This window comes from Patella vulgata, chromosome 5 (genome assembly GCF_932274485.2).
Source record: "Patella vulgata chromosome 5, xgPatVulg1.2, whole genome shotgun sequence".
NCBI classification, from domain to species: Eukaryota; Metazoa; Mollusca; class Gastropoda; family Patellidae; genus Patella; species Patella vulgata.
The window spans coordinates 17,084,199-17,099,092 of NC_065883.2; the positions used below are offsets into that span (position 1 = coordinate 17,084,199).

General features: G+C 33.5%; 1 protein-coding gene across 2 annotated transcripts; it reads right to left on the bottom strand.

Annotated features, from left to right (window-relative positions):
- Positions 1-460: 460 nt before the first annotated feature.
- LOC126820974 (uncharacterized) lies at positions 461-14,840 on the bottom strand. 2 transcript variants are annotated; one of them, XM_050549209.2, is made up of 8 exons: positions 14,414-14,840; positions 12,782-12,844; positions 12,156-12,284; positions 11,231-11,392; positions 10,963-11,093; positions 9,085-9,150; positions 7,783-7,825; positions 461-6,809 (listed from the first exon to the last, which is right to left on the bottom strand). In XM_050549209.2, exons 1-8 carry the CDS (start codon positions 14,522-14,524, stop codon positions 5,421-5,423), a joined length of 2,094 nt encoding a protein of 697 aa, XP_050405166.1. In that variant the 5' UTR covers positions 14,525-14,840; the 3' UTR covers positions 461-5,420. The 2 variants fall into 2 exon arrangements, with proteins under 2 accessions (XP_050405166.1, XP_050405167.1); XM_050549210.2 differs by lacking the exon at positions 9,085-9,150 and having other exon boundaries at positions 14,414-14,839.
- Positions 14,841-14,894: the final 54 nt, after the last annotated feature.

Here is a 14,894-nt window from a genome sequence, read left to right on the forward strand (position 1 = left end):
TTTAAATCGAAGCGATAATTGCTGGCTTTCCCAGACAATTTAAATTGACGTCTCGTCACGCCAAGAAGGCGGGGCTGAAGATATGTCATGTAACAACAGCCAATCAAAATACGCGAAAAGTAGGAAATGGGCATGCACTGACGGACCTAATTAGATTAGAATATTTTGCAGGAGTGTTTGTAGAGCTCATGGAAACCACACGAAAGAGTGTAAATTGAAACTAAAACTAGCTAGGAAATGGCACTTAAACACTATTTATTTAACTGGTAGTTGTTGTTCTTCTTAGAGACGACCCTCCTCGAAGCCCAAGGCCTATTCCAGTAGGCATATTATGATGAAATGGAACTTGACATACTTGTTCCTTGGAAATCTGCCCATAGATTGACTGTTGCGATGACGCCATGTACTCGGTTCCTGATCCCTAGTACGCGCATACCAGTGTCCGTGATAAAATCATAAATTCTTGTTTTTGAATAGATTTATTTTCCATATTAAAATCATGGTAACATAATTACAACAGATTGATAAAATTCTTCTATCCCGCATTTAATACAATAACATGACCATTTTGATAGGTGAAGTAAGTATTTCAATAATTTCAAATGGTTTCTATTGTTTCTAGGATCATATTCCTTTTGAAACTGAAGAAGTTCTCTGACTGTTCCGGTCCGCCCTTGTTAAGCTGCGATATTAAAATAGGACTCTACAATCACCTCCATGTGTTCTAAAGCTGTTTTTGAGTCCGTACCCTCTATTTTTCACCGTAATTCTTATTTGTTCGCCAAAAGGAATCATTAACCCTAGGACAGAGGTTGGGATCCAGCTGTATTTTCATACTGCAGCTTAGTAAGGACTGGCAGGGACGGTCAGAGGACTTCGTCCATTCAAAGGTAGTTCCGAAAGGAATTAATTACATACAATACAAAAATTAATCAATCTTCAAATTTCTTGTTCCCGAAAACATGTTCAAGTTAAATTGTATGTAACATTTGAGATATACTGGCCATCGCTAATAATATACTGAGATTTTTAGTTTTAATTAGCTGTACAAACACTCTATTCTACTCTAATTAATAAAATCGATTTAAAGTGGAAGTCAAGATTTATAAAGCAGTGGCTTAGTATGGTAATCAATCAAGTTGCGATAGATTTAGAAAGCATCTCAATCATTAGATTTTAAGAGGTTAAAGATTTTGGGAATGGGGATCTGAAGAATTGACTGCTATTCTTCTTGTTCAAGCCTAATTCCCACTGACATTAAATTTGTCTAGGAGTAAATCCCGCTAGACCCACAAAATTCTGATCCTTCACACCAATACAGTATTGATACATCCAACTAAAGTCTAAAATGTCTTTAGATCCTGTCGTATATCATTTCAACCGGCATTAAATTAGTCTATGAGTGAATCCTGCTAGACCTCCCAAACTTCGGATCCTTCACACACATACAGTATTGCTACATCCAACTAAAATCTCTTTCGATCCTGTCGTGTGTCGTTTCAACACAATCAACGAAATACATGTTGACTGACATTCAAATTTCTTATTCAATTGATACCAGTAACCAGTAGGAATTACGTTTTACTGCTTTTAATACCATTCTTTCTCGCCGATTCTCATGTATCATCAAAAACTATTTCAAACTACAATAAATTTTTCTATATAATCTCTACAGACAAATTAATCACTACTTAGCTTGTATGATTTCACGATGGCAGCTACTGGAGATACCAAGGCCATGGATATATCATGGCAATGAATGGACATACCATGTTAGCTGATAGAGATACCAGGGCAGCTATTGAAGATACCATGGTAGCTATGAGAGATATCATTACAGCTATTGCAGATACCATGGCAGATAATGGGGATACCATGGCAGCTAAGAGCGTTATCTGGAGAAGAGTACTAAAACATCCTATTCTTGCTAAAGCTTGTTGCATTTTTAATACTGAGGTAATTGGATAATAAATGCAGGTGGTAGAAAGTTCAGAGGAAATGTTGATCGCAATATAAGGCCGCATGAAAATGCGGGTTTAAAATAACTACAAATTATTTAAACTTCAACCATCAAGTATTAAATTGGACACATTAGATCTTGGCTACATGCTGTACACCACTAACATAACCCATACTAATATACACCAGAACAAAGGCTTAGCATTAGGTTTTTGGAAAAATTTGAATAGGTTCTGATTGAGATTTCAAAAATCAGGTTATCTATAGATATAGAAGAATCAGGTTTGGCCTAGCTAGTTATAATCTATCTACTAACATAAAAAGTAAAAGAAACTCTCAAATAATATGTATAATAAATAGGCATTAGAGTTTTGGAGATCTTTGTCCTTTATAAAGAAACAAAAATTCGACTTAACCCAACTACACATGTAACTTCCGAGTCGCAAGCAGCGTTGTGGACTGCCCAGCCTCGTCAGTTTTCTGAATCTCCCACTGATGAAAACCCTTACATGTAAGTAAATTATTAAATAAAGATGTGCGATATTTCAGTACCAAAATAACCTGGTTTGTGTTGAATGGACCTTAAATCCAATTTGTTTTTTGTTCTATAAGAGCTGGCAAACTAACCAGCCTGGTTTCCCCCTTTATGGTGGTGCAGTACAGAGTTTGGATGGGATCAGATACAAAAAATTAGTGTGCATGTAAAAGAACAGTTGGAGAACAGGAGACACAGACGTCTGTAATGTGGAAAACCTTTTTCAATATTAAGCTGTGATTAATAATCATTTTAAGACAAGTTAGTTCCCTCTGAATCGGAGTCAGACCAGTTAATTTATGATCTTACTCGCTTAGTGGGTATAATATGGAAAGATTTTCCACCTACATGGTTAATTAAACCCCATTTCATTCCTCTTTTCCTCTGATAATTATATGTACATGTAGGAGGGCCAAAGGTTATTTTGAATATGATATTATTCAAAATCAATTACATTTATTTCCTTCTTAAGAGGGATAATGCCTTTTTAAATTATGAACATATTTGAGATTTAATTTTGCAGTTAATTTAGCAACAAAATAATGATAATTTGTTTGAAATGTTAATAATATATTTTATTATTCTAATCTTAATTTGTGGAAACATTTTACATAAACCTTTATAATCTAAATCATACAAATGCTGTAAGAATACTGTAGTCAGAAAACAAACTGGGTTAATTTGAGCATGTGAATATGATTATAGATATTAAAGGAGCTAAATCACTAGTATTTGGGACTTAGAAATTCACACAAATGGGCTGCAATGCATATAATAATGTAACATGAATGTGTATATAAAATCTTTTCTGTTTTTTTTAACTCTAATTTCAAATCAGTTATGTTCTAGCGTCTGGTTATTCCGGTCTACACCGACAGTAGTTATTGAGAATGCTCTCCAGATAAGAACATGGTGTCAATGTTTGACATGATTTGTGGAATATCTCAAGCCTCGTTCTTCGAGTCCCTTGTTACAAATAGCACCGAAACGCATTATGGTACACAATTCGTGTACACCAATGTGTACCAATTGTAAAATGTTTATTTTGTCTTAATTGAATATCAGAACCTCATCTTTTCCCCGGTAAGATCACAACATCAATGTTGATTTAAATTGACAAATAATTTGTGTTTTCAATGTCGAAGACTTTGGATGAAATTGAGTTAGAGACTTAGCTACTTTAAATTACCAGTATGACAATATATCATTGTAATTGTAACACTATCCCAGTTGTGTCAAATTTGCATAACAGATTTGACACCTCATGTCTTCATGTTCATTTATTGGCCTACACCAAAATAACCTAAATAATTAAAGATGCATTATGTAACAGCTAAATCTGCCTTTTGCAGGTCTTTAGTTTGGCTTCAAATTTCAAATGTTAAATAAATTAATATTTAGACATTTATTAACATGACTAGCCCATAATCAACTCTCCAGATTATCCTATGGCAGAGATTTAAATGGATTAAAATGCCGGCAACATTCAAAAATTTAATGATAAAATGGATAATTGAGACTTGTCTTGTTTGTCCAATACCATTGCTATATCTACGCTAATTTCCATAATAAAAACCAAATTTTTAAAATATATCTTCTGTATGCCTCTTTGTCTACTTCATTCTGCTTTAGATTTGACACATCCAGGAACGCTTTCAATATCATTTGACCTAATTCTGGCAAATAATAACATCATATATTTAGTAACTTGTTTATCATACCATTGATGCATAAATAGTTAGATATTTTAGTTTTGACCGATCCAGGAACCGTTATTTGACCTAATTCTGGAAAATAATGGCATCATATATTTAGTAACTTGTTTATCATACCATTGATGCATAAATAGTTAGATATTTTACATATTTACTTCTTGGTTTCATTAATATAAATGGCAAGTCTTAAGCATAAATTCCACTAAGACAAGAACAATTAAAATATCAGTGAAAATTGACTACTATTTATAGAAGGGATAATAATTAATAATGATAAAAAAAAAGAATAAATATAAAGTTTAAAAGAACAAAAGTTGAGAATAAAGGATCTTTTTTTTTTCTAAAGACAATACAACAATTAATTTGTAAGTATGTCTTTTATATTTAGACTTAGAACAAGTTAAAAAATCAGAAACTCTCTGACACGAACATACACTACAAACTGTATGTATATTGTAGACATTAAAACTGAGTACCAATGATTACTTAATCAATTAAATACACAAGTTGGAATCGTCCTCTTAGTCACTACTTACTGTGTGAAGTGATCTAGATTGGGGTTTAAGACCACAGAATACAAAATTAACATATAATTCAATTAAATAAAAGGTCCAATGTTCAAAAATATAGGTAAATATACCTGTAGATTTTCAAGCCATACACAATAAAAACTAGTCTTACTGAAAAGCATCAATTTTAACATGGATATCGTCAAACCCACCTGTATTCTTTGCCAGAAGAATATCCACTGTTGGTATTTTGTTTTTGCTTTCTTAATTAAATATTATATAATCAATCTGAGGACATTTTAACATGAAAAATTAGATACGCAGATTGTCCGCAAAATACAAATGATGTTCAGTCGCTTTAATTTATTAGGACTTAAAAAACACATTTTTGACATTCTACTGCCTTGTGTGTTTAATTCATTCATCAATTTAATATATGTTAATGGGTCATTCCACAGTCTCAGACACCAATCAAGATCACTACCAAAGGAAATAGTAGATTAATCTCACATGCTATATAAATTACGCTAAAAGTCTGTAAGTTATAAATAAGAATAAATAATCAACACATCACTATCAATCACAGTTTCACGAAAAGACTTTTTTCTATGATTTTGATTTCCAAACCACTATTACACATTACCACTTATCCAGTTTAAAATGTTACCGTAATATAGGTAACACAGATAAAAGAAAATAAAATTAAATGTTACTCTCTTCAGCAGACGAATCAGCTACATCTATATTAGGTGTTTTCTTTGGTAAATCAGTCCTATTTTTCTCTATGTAAGGTTCCAGGTAATTTAACCTAGGGGGTAAACTAATACGACTCCAATTTTGTCGCTGTAACGCAGGAGTACAGGAAGGACTGGGAAGTTTCGCTTGCTCGCTAAAATCTAACGTTAAATACTCAACTTGATCATCATCTAACATAGGACCAGTACTTGCGATGCTTTCAGTGTCTGAGTTATCATCTCCTGACTCTACAGACTCTGGAAGCCGTAGAGAATTCAATCTATCAATCTGGGTATTGAGTTCTTTAGAATCAGGAGTGTGTGATTTTTTGCCTGGCTTGGAAACGTGTAATATATTCCCGGTATCTGTATCTTTGAATGAAGTGCGTTCTAATGGTAAAGAGCTAGTTCTATGAGCTCGTGTTTGTACTAAATGCGGATTTTCTGGCGCCAATGCCTCCTGATGGTGTGAATACTGCTGTGTGGCATCTTTTTGTATGGTCTGTGGATAAACCTGCGATAATGGTTCCATGATTGGATTAACCCGTAATATTAAACCTTGTAGCTTGTTCTTCTGTTTGGGTGTTGAAGGTGAAGAACTAGTAATACTGCTATCATCAGGTGTACTATGGCTAGATGTTAGATGTCTATGAACCAGATATGACGGACTACCAGGACTACTCGACAAACAGTGCTCTTGTTTAATATCTATAGGTTTCGATTGCATTTTTTTGTTTTCGTTCCATGGAAATATTTCTTCTTCGCTTTCGGCCAAGGCGGCTTTCTTTTGTACCTGAGTTGAAATCTGTGTACTACTTTTACGCCTGGGGGGTAATGACATATATTCATCTTCCAAACACGGAACGTCAAAATCCTCTTCGTAGTCTGCAGAACGAATGCTTTCTCCTGAGGTAGGACTTTGGATGCTGTTTTGTTTATTCTCTATTGCACATCGATAACTCGCTCTCCTTGCTTCGTCACGACTTGAGTGAATAATGGAAGGGGGTTTAAAGTTTTTCAAGGAAATACATGTATCGGACATGGAATGAGACGGTGAGTTTGGAGAAACCTTAGACAGTGCTTGATTGGTTAAAGAAAATTCAGTCATATCGTAACAGCTACTTGTATGAGGAGTGACACTACCATCCATTCGAATTTGCCCCCCTTGAGGGGGAGGTGAAGGGGATTCGGCCCCGACACCAGCTCCGCGTACCCCTAATCGTATTTGTGTTTGTTTTTCGAGTCTTTGTCGATGAATATCATCACTTATAGCCTCGAGTGAATGAAGCGCCTGGGAATATAAAGATTTCGATGAGGTCACATCTTCTTCTAATCTACTCACTCGACCTTTCTGATCCTGAGAATGAAAAAAAAATATTAGTGACAAAACTATCCAATCCAAATCTCTGCCACTATATCTACGGACTTCCCCACCTCTAAGAATTTTCAAACAGAAACTCTAAACTTACTTGTTTCAATGTTCATATTTATAACTGTTTCCTGTAAACTTTGTTAGGGCTTTGAGCAAACAATACTGTTTGGCCTCTAGCGCTTTTTAAGAACCCTTATTATTTATTATGAACAAAATTTTAAATTTAATTTTGCCAAGTATCTGATGACTTAGTACAATATGCACTGCTATTATTGTCACTAAAGTCCTACTTCACTACATTTGGAACTTCTTTTTTTTTTAAAATTCAAGAAATTTTATAAAAATGTTAATATTTGACATTCAGCATTAAGCACCTGAACAACCTAAAACTAGCGCTCAACTCAAACAGAGTCACAGGAGGAGTTTTTAAATGGGCTCCAAAACTCATTTTAAGTTTTTCAGGGAACTGGGGTAATAAATGTTTACACGTACAAGGTTGCAAAGTGTTAAATCTGTTTCTAATTAAAATCATATACGTAACTAGAATTAAACATTCAATGTTTCATGAAGTATACGATAGTTAAGTAAGAGACTCTTTATAACAAATGACATGAAATGGGATTTAACGTCCTACTTTTCTGCACCAACTGGGCTAATGAAGATGGGCATAAGCCATGTAATATGCTATGGGCGAAATTTTGTCTGGACAGTAGAGTCTACTCTTATTTAAAATTCTAACTGTCAAAAGGTTCTATTCAAGTACACCAACATGTAGATGGGATCTCGAATTTCCGTCCCATCCGAACAACTAGATTTTATTCCTTGCCAGACCCTCTGTCACTTTTTAGAACAATAAACAAATGAATCTATATGTTTTGATATACAATGTATAAAAACCGTAGATATCTAACTGTTTATTTTAAATAAAATTAAATTAAATATACAAAAGGTACTGTACCTCCATTATTTGATTAAATCTTGCTTTCATCTCAAAATATGGTCTGCAATAGAAAAACGAAATCTTTTACTAAATAGTTTACTCTCAACAGACCAGTATTTTCCACCAAAGTTATGTTGTTGTTCAGTCCTAATTATGGCGTGGAATGGAGTTCATGGTCTCAACAATACAAAACTAACATAATATGGTGTTTTTCTACACTGCAAGGGGGAGTAATATGGCCTTAACAGTTGTGTTTTTGCCAACTCTTTATTGAATTCCAACTGCTAAGGGTTGTTGTCTGTGAAAGCCAATGTGAGTACAGTGGGAAGTTGATTGTCCCGTCTGAAACAACGGACTGAGCACACTAAAATCGTCAGCCATGTGGTCATCACTACTGACAAATATGAACCAGGCTTCAAAAATCCCAAAGGGATCCAAACCTGGGACATTCTAGTTGACAGACCTACTGCTTCACCAAAGTTCTTATGAATCTACCCTGAAACCAAGAAAGGACTAACTACAAACAATTAATAATTTAGCAGAATATTGTAAGCAAGATTTATTAGCAACTTTTTCAATATTAATTATAAATTTGAAAACAACTTGCCACTATCATAATGTATATGAAACTAATATATGTCCTATCTAAAACCACAACCAAATCTACCCAAAACTCTCGATCACAATGATTTATTACATGTAATATGATGCTTAGAACTGTATTTAAAGGGACAATAACCTGCACCTTAATCTTAAATAATATAACTACAAAACAATAAAATACCAACACCACTATCCCAAATAACATTGCAATTATTATCCAATCAAGAAGTACCACTCAGTTTGACTTGGCGACTCGCAGAAGAATCTTTATAAGGATAAATACAGGGGATGAGATTTCTACACCTATTTTTGTAATCAAGTGACATATTACAGCCTTTGTTCTAAATAAATGGTTTTAAAAGATTATATACAGTCATAAATAAATAAAGTATAAGACAAAATAACGTTTCTATCCATATTTAACCAGTTTACATGTTTGCTAAAATACAAATACTTACAAAACAATACGAGTAGACCCGCATAATGTAAATGGAACGAGGCGTATATAGAGTTAGGGAAGTTTGTCGGCAGTAAAAATAGGCAGGTCACCACACTGCTTACATAGAATTTCCAGAATATATTTAATGACTGTACTATCTACGGGGTTAAATATGGGCAGAAAAGTACAGCTTTTTTTATACTCAATTATTTTATGATACCATTAGCAAGCAAATAAATAAATGCCCATAACTTGAGTTCCTTCTCATAGCTACTTACATAATTTCCAACCAATGGCGATTTGCAATATTACTTAGCTGAAGGAAACTTCTGCGAGTTGTCAAACTAGATATGGTAACACAAGAAAAAAGAAAAAAATAATTTAGTCGTTCATTTCCATAAATCTGCGTGAACTTAATTCAATGCACTTATCTTGTATATTTGTAACTGAGGGTTATGTTTTGGTTGATCAATGACATGTTTTAACTGGGTGTTATGTTTTGGTTGATCAATGATTTATGTTGTAACTGGGGGTATTGTTTTGGTTGATCAATGACATATGTTTTAACTGGGTGTTATGTTTTGGTTGATCAATGACTTATGTTGTAACTGGGGGTGTTGTTTTGGTTGATCAATAACTTATGCTGTAACAAATAAGTATCATATTACAACAACTTAATATTGTATACTGAAGTGGAAAAAACTTAACTCCGTCATCATTCTGTATCATGCATTCAAAATTTGATGAAGTTCAGTAAAAATGAAATAATTATAGTTTGGCGAGATGCATAAATAATTATAAATAAAACTTATGTAGGCCACCTGGTGTCATGTAACTGTATTGATAGTATATGTGTACATTATACATTTTAGATAGCTGTGAAGTTAGATGTGTTGTGTATATATAGAACTAGTAGCTTTAGGCACTATTATAATGATTACAATCAACATAACAACATTATTACACCACAGTGTTAGCAATATAGATAGTATCCACTTGTATTACAAACTAACAGCACTTAGCAATATTGATATAATTTATTTATCATATCCATCTACCAGACTTCAATTTAAAAATAAATACTAAATATATTAAATTCTAAAAAAGAATATTTTGGCTATTAATAAATTTAAATGCGGAAAGCAATTTTAAATAAAAAGATAACAATAAATAGGACATAAAATGTAACACAAATGTATAGGTGGTTATGATGATATAATAAACACCTCTGTTTATGTTTTAAACAAAAAATAAAATCAGCTAAAACTGTTTTGTGCCATTCACTTTTCATTCATTCGTTTAATATTTTCAGAGCCAGGTGTGGCACAAACCCATTGATTGGCTTGAAAATCGAAATTTTATTCGAGTATTCTGAATTGTTATCAAAATGTCATATCCTAGGAAATGAGAGCAAGAGAGAGAAGTGGGGTTTAACCGTTCACTTGACACATACCTGGATATATCATTCAATTTTATTTTAATAATTCACTCCAGCATAGGTGAATGATTTTACTGGATATACACACATGAAATAATGATATGATACACTGCTTATGGACACATGTTTGAGTTCTGGCTATAATCAATGAACATTTTGTTTTGAAAAAAAAGCAAAAAAAAAAACGAAATGTAGATCTGTTTTGTAAAATGTGATGAGAAGTCTCTCAAAATTAACCCTAATATCTACTACTGACCCGAGTGGTTGATCTTTCAGCCAATTTTTATGTTATTCATCTATTCATATTTGTTCCTAAAATATTCCAATCCATAAACTAAATTTAATATCATCATTGTTCTATAGACAAATGCTGATAGGTGAGATAGTGAAATATTAAAATTCAGTCTGCTGCAAATTTATTATCAACAGTTGATGGAAACAGCTGTTAATGTAAGCATTATATACAACTGATATATAGAAATTTTATGTGTATTTTATTGACAAAAATATCTATGATTTATTTGAGTTTAAGGTTTACACAATATAATGTAAGCTTACTGTATATCGTTAATTTCCTTTGTTTTGTGGTGTATACAGTAGGCTACATATGTACCAAATTCTGAACACAACGCAAAAGTTATTTGATTTTGAACTTAATCATGCTGGCCTTTTATGTTCTGAGGGGGTGCGCGAGGTTGAGAAAAAAATAATAAATTACTTTGATTTTGTAATAGCTCGTTTCAGTTCTCTTTGAAGTTGTTGAACTCTGGCCTCTCCTTCTTTAAAAACCATCATTGTTTTTTGATGTTCTGCTTCGCTTTCCATTCTCTCTAATTCAGCTTCGTTTACCTAAAGTTATGAAATTATTAATCAGGTCACAAATGGCTTTGATGGGATTGTTTGTTATTTAGCGTGCTTAAACTCTTTCATTCAATTTTTTTTAAAATTTCAAAACTACTTTTAGACATGTTGAAGAATACTAGTACCTTCATGGTGGCATGGTTAAGCATCTCTTGCCAAGCTGGGTCCGAATCATCTTCTCGTCTTTGATAACCCTGTTCAGCTAACTGTACCATTTCTTTAGCTGCCTCATGCATACTACATGCTCTTTCATATCGTAATGCTGCCTTATGGGTTTCCATATGAACCTGAAATCAAATATGGGTGAATGTTAAAAGAGAAATATACTTCAAGCCTCAATCTGATTAAAACAAAGATCCTAATTCGTTTTGTTTTTTATAGTTCAAAATTTCGTTTTACTTGTCTTTACTACACTAAGATCTGGAAGAGATGTTATATAACCCGCGTTCTGGATGATGTGAGGGATTAGCCAATGAAATAGTCTGTTACAGTGAGTTTTTGGCGTGAGGTGCATGGAACTGTGGGTAACCCACTAGAAACATCAATGCTCATTGGTTAATCAATTGTCTGACTTCATAGGGTCAAAAGCCTTTTGTATGACCTCTGACGTGACCTTCCACTACAACCGGTCAGATTTTCATGTAGTAGAAGCCATCGAAAGTATAAAACAATGAAACAAAATATATATCTGTATTTTAATCAAATTGTTCAAGTCTTGAACTTCAGTTTTCGGCAAGACAGAGATAAATTTATGGGAATTGGAAATCAAAGTCACTGGTTGCCGGTCAGATTCTTTAGGCATTTCTGTCTTTTCACAACATGAGCATGTACTAATCAAGAAACAAAATCATGAATTTGTCATATCTTCGTAAATACTGAACATAATTGAACCCTTTGGGACTGATATTCGTTTTACAGGTTCAAATTTCTCAATATAGTAGTTTGCAAGGTATTCAGAATCAGATAAATGGCAATCAGAGACCTTTAAGCAATGTATGTATGGTAGCTTAAAGTTTTAGTTTAAAAAAAGTGTTCAAAGAGATTACTTGCCTCCTTGGCTCTATGTCTGGCCTCATAATATGGTCTTGCTTTATCAACACAATTACCAAGTTTTTTAGCCAGAACATTGAGTTTCTGTATGGAATCAGATAAAACTTGTCTAAAACTGGCTCGGGCATCCTGAAAATTTTACAAAATTTAGGACAATATTAAAAATTGTACCGGTAATAACCATACAACAAATAAAAAAACAATCACAATGTCTTTAAGTAGAAACAAAATAGGTCTAGCAGTTAGCAGTAGACATGTACCACAAGCAAGCAGATAAAACTTCTTAATGGAAGTCAATTAAATTGTTTTGAGACTCTCTACACACTGTTAGTTTGTGAATGAAATAATAATGATGCCTTTAAGCAGTGACATTATTATTATCATTATGCAATTTCGGCTGTATATAAATAGGCCTTGTAGTGTACATATCTTTGGTAATGACTGTTATAAATGTTTAACCATGGGATTGTTCCATTTTTTTTCAATGCATCTAGCTTGTCATCTCTTCCTATGATTAGAGTTACAGGTACAAAGAATTGTTGAAAACTTAATACTTGTTAAGTAGACCTAAATATAACGATTAGCCCAAAAGTTAAAAGCAAATTTTAAAATGTGAGCATACTTACATCCAATTCTAACTCAAGTTTGTTGATATCATCTGATGCCTTGTTTAACTTTTCTAATTCCACCTACAAAAGAAATTATCTATACTAAATACTAAAACATATAATTATAAGGTCCATGATTTATGTACCATACAGTTCTAGGGTTTATTCTTTATAAACAATAAAAGAAGTGCATAACAGTTAGGGAGCCCCACCATAAATAAATATCTCCAAATATCTCGACAATTACACCACAATATTTATATATACCAAGCCTTAAATCAGTTTCGCACATATATAGTCACCCAATAAACGGTCATGTTGTACTTAATAAGCTATGACCATTTAACCATCCATAAATAATAGCCTGAAAAATGGTTACGAGTGTCGGCCATAACATCCAGGCACTTTTGAGTAAAAAATAGGTTACATGCCCTTGTTTTGAAATTAGTCTCGCTTAACCAGCCTACCGAACCATTCCCCATCTGATTGACAGGCTAGGAATTTGGATAATCAAGACCACTATTTTTACGAAACCTAACAGAAAGCTGGAACAAGAAATTGAATTTAGAAACACGCATGGTAGGCAGCTCAACAATTGTGTTATCCCACCGGGTGACTAGGTAGAAATCACTTCGAGACATCCACTGAAGCTTGCACATTCACTGTGTTGAGCTAAATTTTCAGTAGGGAAATTTAAATTTAAGTACGGTATATTTAGGTTAGGTTCTGGTAATTAATGAATCAATTATCAACAATACGACTAATGGCTCAGTAATATAATCAACCAGCAACTTAAAAACTTGAGTTACAACATGGGCCTTAAACATACATTATGCAAGAGCTAAATCTGTCTATTGCAGGTCTTTCTTTACGCCTGAAATATTATATAAACTATTAATTAGACATTAATTAACTTATCCAATAAAACCATAATCAACTCTCAATGTCTTCTTATGTGTCAGATTTTCATCGGATTTGAATCCGATCTGCTGCTCAACACTCATTATGATTAAATCCAAAAATGGATAATCGAGACTATGTTTTTTTATTGTACCAAGTTAAATAATGATGGTCGAGGCTAGGCTTAAAATTCAAAAGCTAATATTAGTAATATCTCGCTTCGGAGTGGAGCAATTTGACTGAAATTTTCAACATATTCTATTTACGTTATCTATTTTTTTAACTATTATAGCGAGAACAGTTAACTCATATCTAATCTCCCATAATGCCTCTTTAATAATAGATGGCCATAGGTCTCATAGCTTAGATTATTAACTGACACACAATTGTTCTTGTCTTCTTGGGGGGTTGGCTGGCCGAATGGTTAGCATGTGCGTGCTCTATCATAAGGCCTGTCATTGAGTCAACTGGCATGGTTTCGAATCCCCGGTTGTACGTGACAAGGAGTAGGGTCGCCTGTCCAACCTTGTGGGTTTTCTCCGGGTAATCCGGTTTCCTCTCACTGCTAAAGACCCAGGCCGTGCAAGCGAATTATTGAAATAAAATTAAACCATATGTTAGTCCCGAAATGACCTAGTTTGTGTCGAGTGGACTTTAAACCCCATTTTTGCCTCCCTCTCTCTTTCTCTCTTGTCTTCGTAGCCTTCTGACATGTCTCAAATCTTCAGTACATTCAATCATTAATTTCACCTGTATTCTTGGATCCAAGGCCTCATCTTCATATTCCTCTGTATTCAAGCTTGAATTAGATGATATTCGACGTCTCCGACCTTGGTGCACTTGTTGTAAGACATCAGCCATTTTAAATAAGGCCTACAACAGGTATAATTAGGCCTTTTATTAAACTGGATCTAGCCAAGATCTACATACATTTTTGACGTTACACTTCTGACATCCTTGCTAAAAATATATTACTTTACAAACAATATACGTCAGGATTCAAGCTCAGCATTCTTATACTATGTGTATTCCTGGAAGTATTTAAATCTAAATGTCTTATTGTCACTGTGAGTGACATTACTTTACATTTTAGACAGTTAAATGTTTTAAAATAACCACTAAATTCTTAAAAATAGTCACATCGTAAAAAGATTATAAAGGTAAAATTATACCGTTAGACGGCGCTGTTATTGACCCCGATTATTTACGGTTATGTTCGGGCGACATCTGA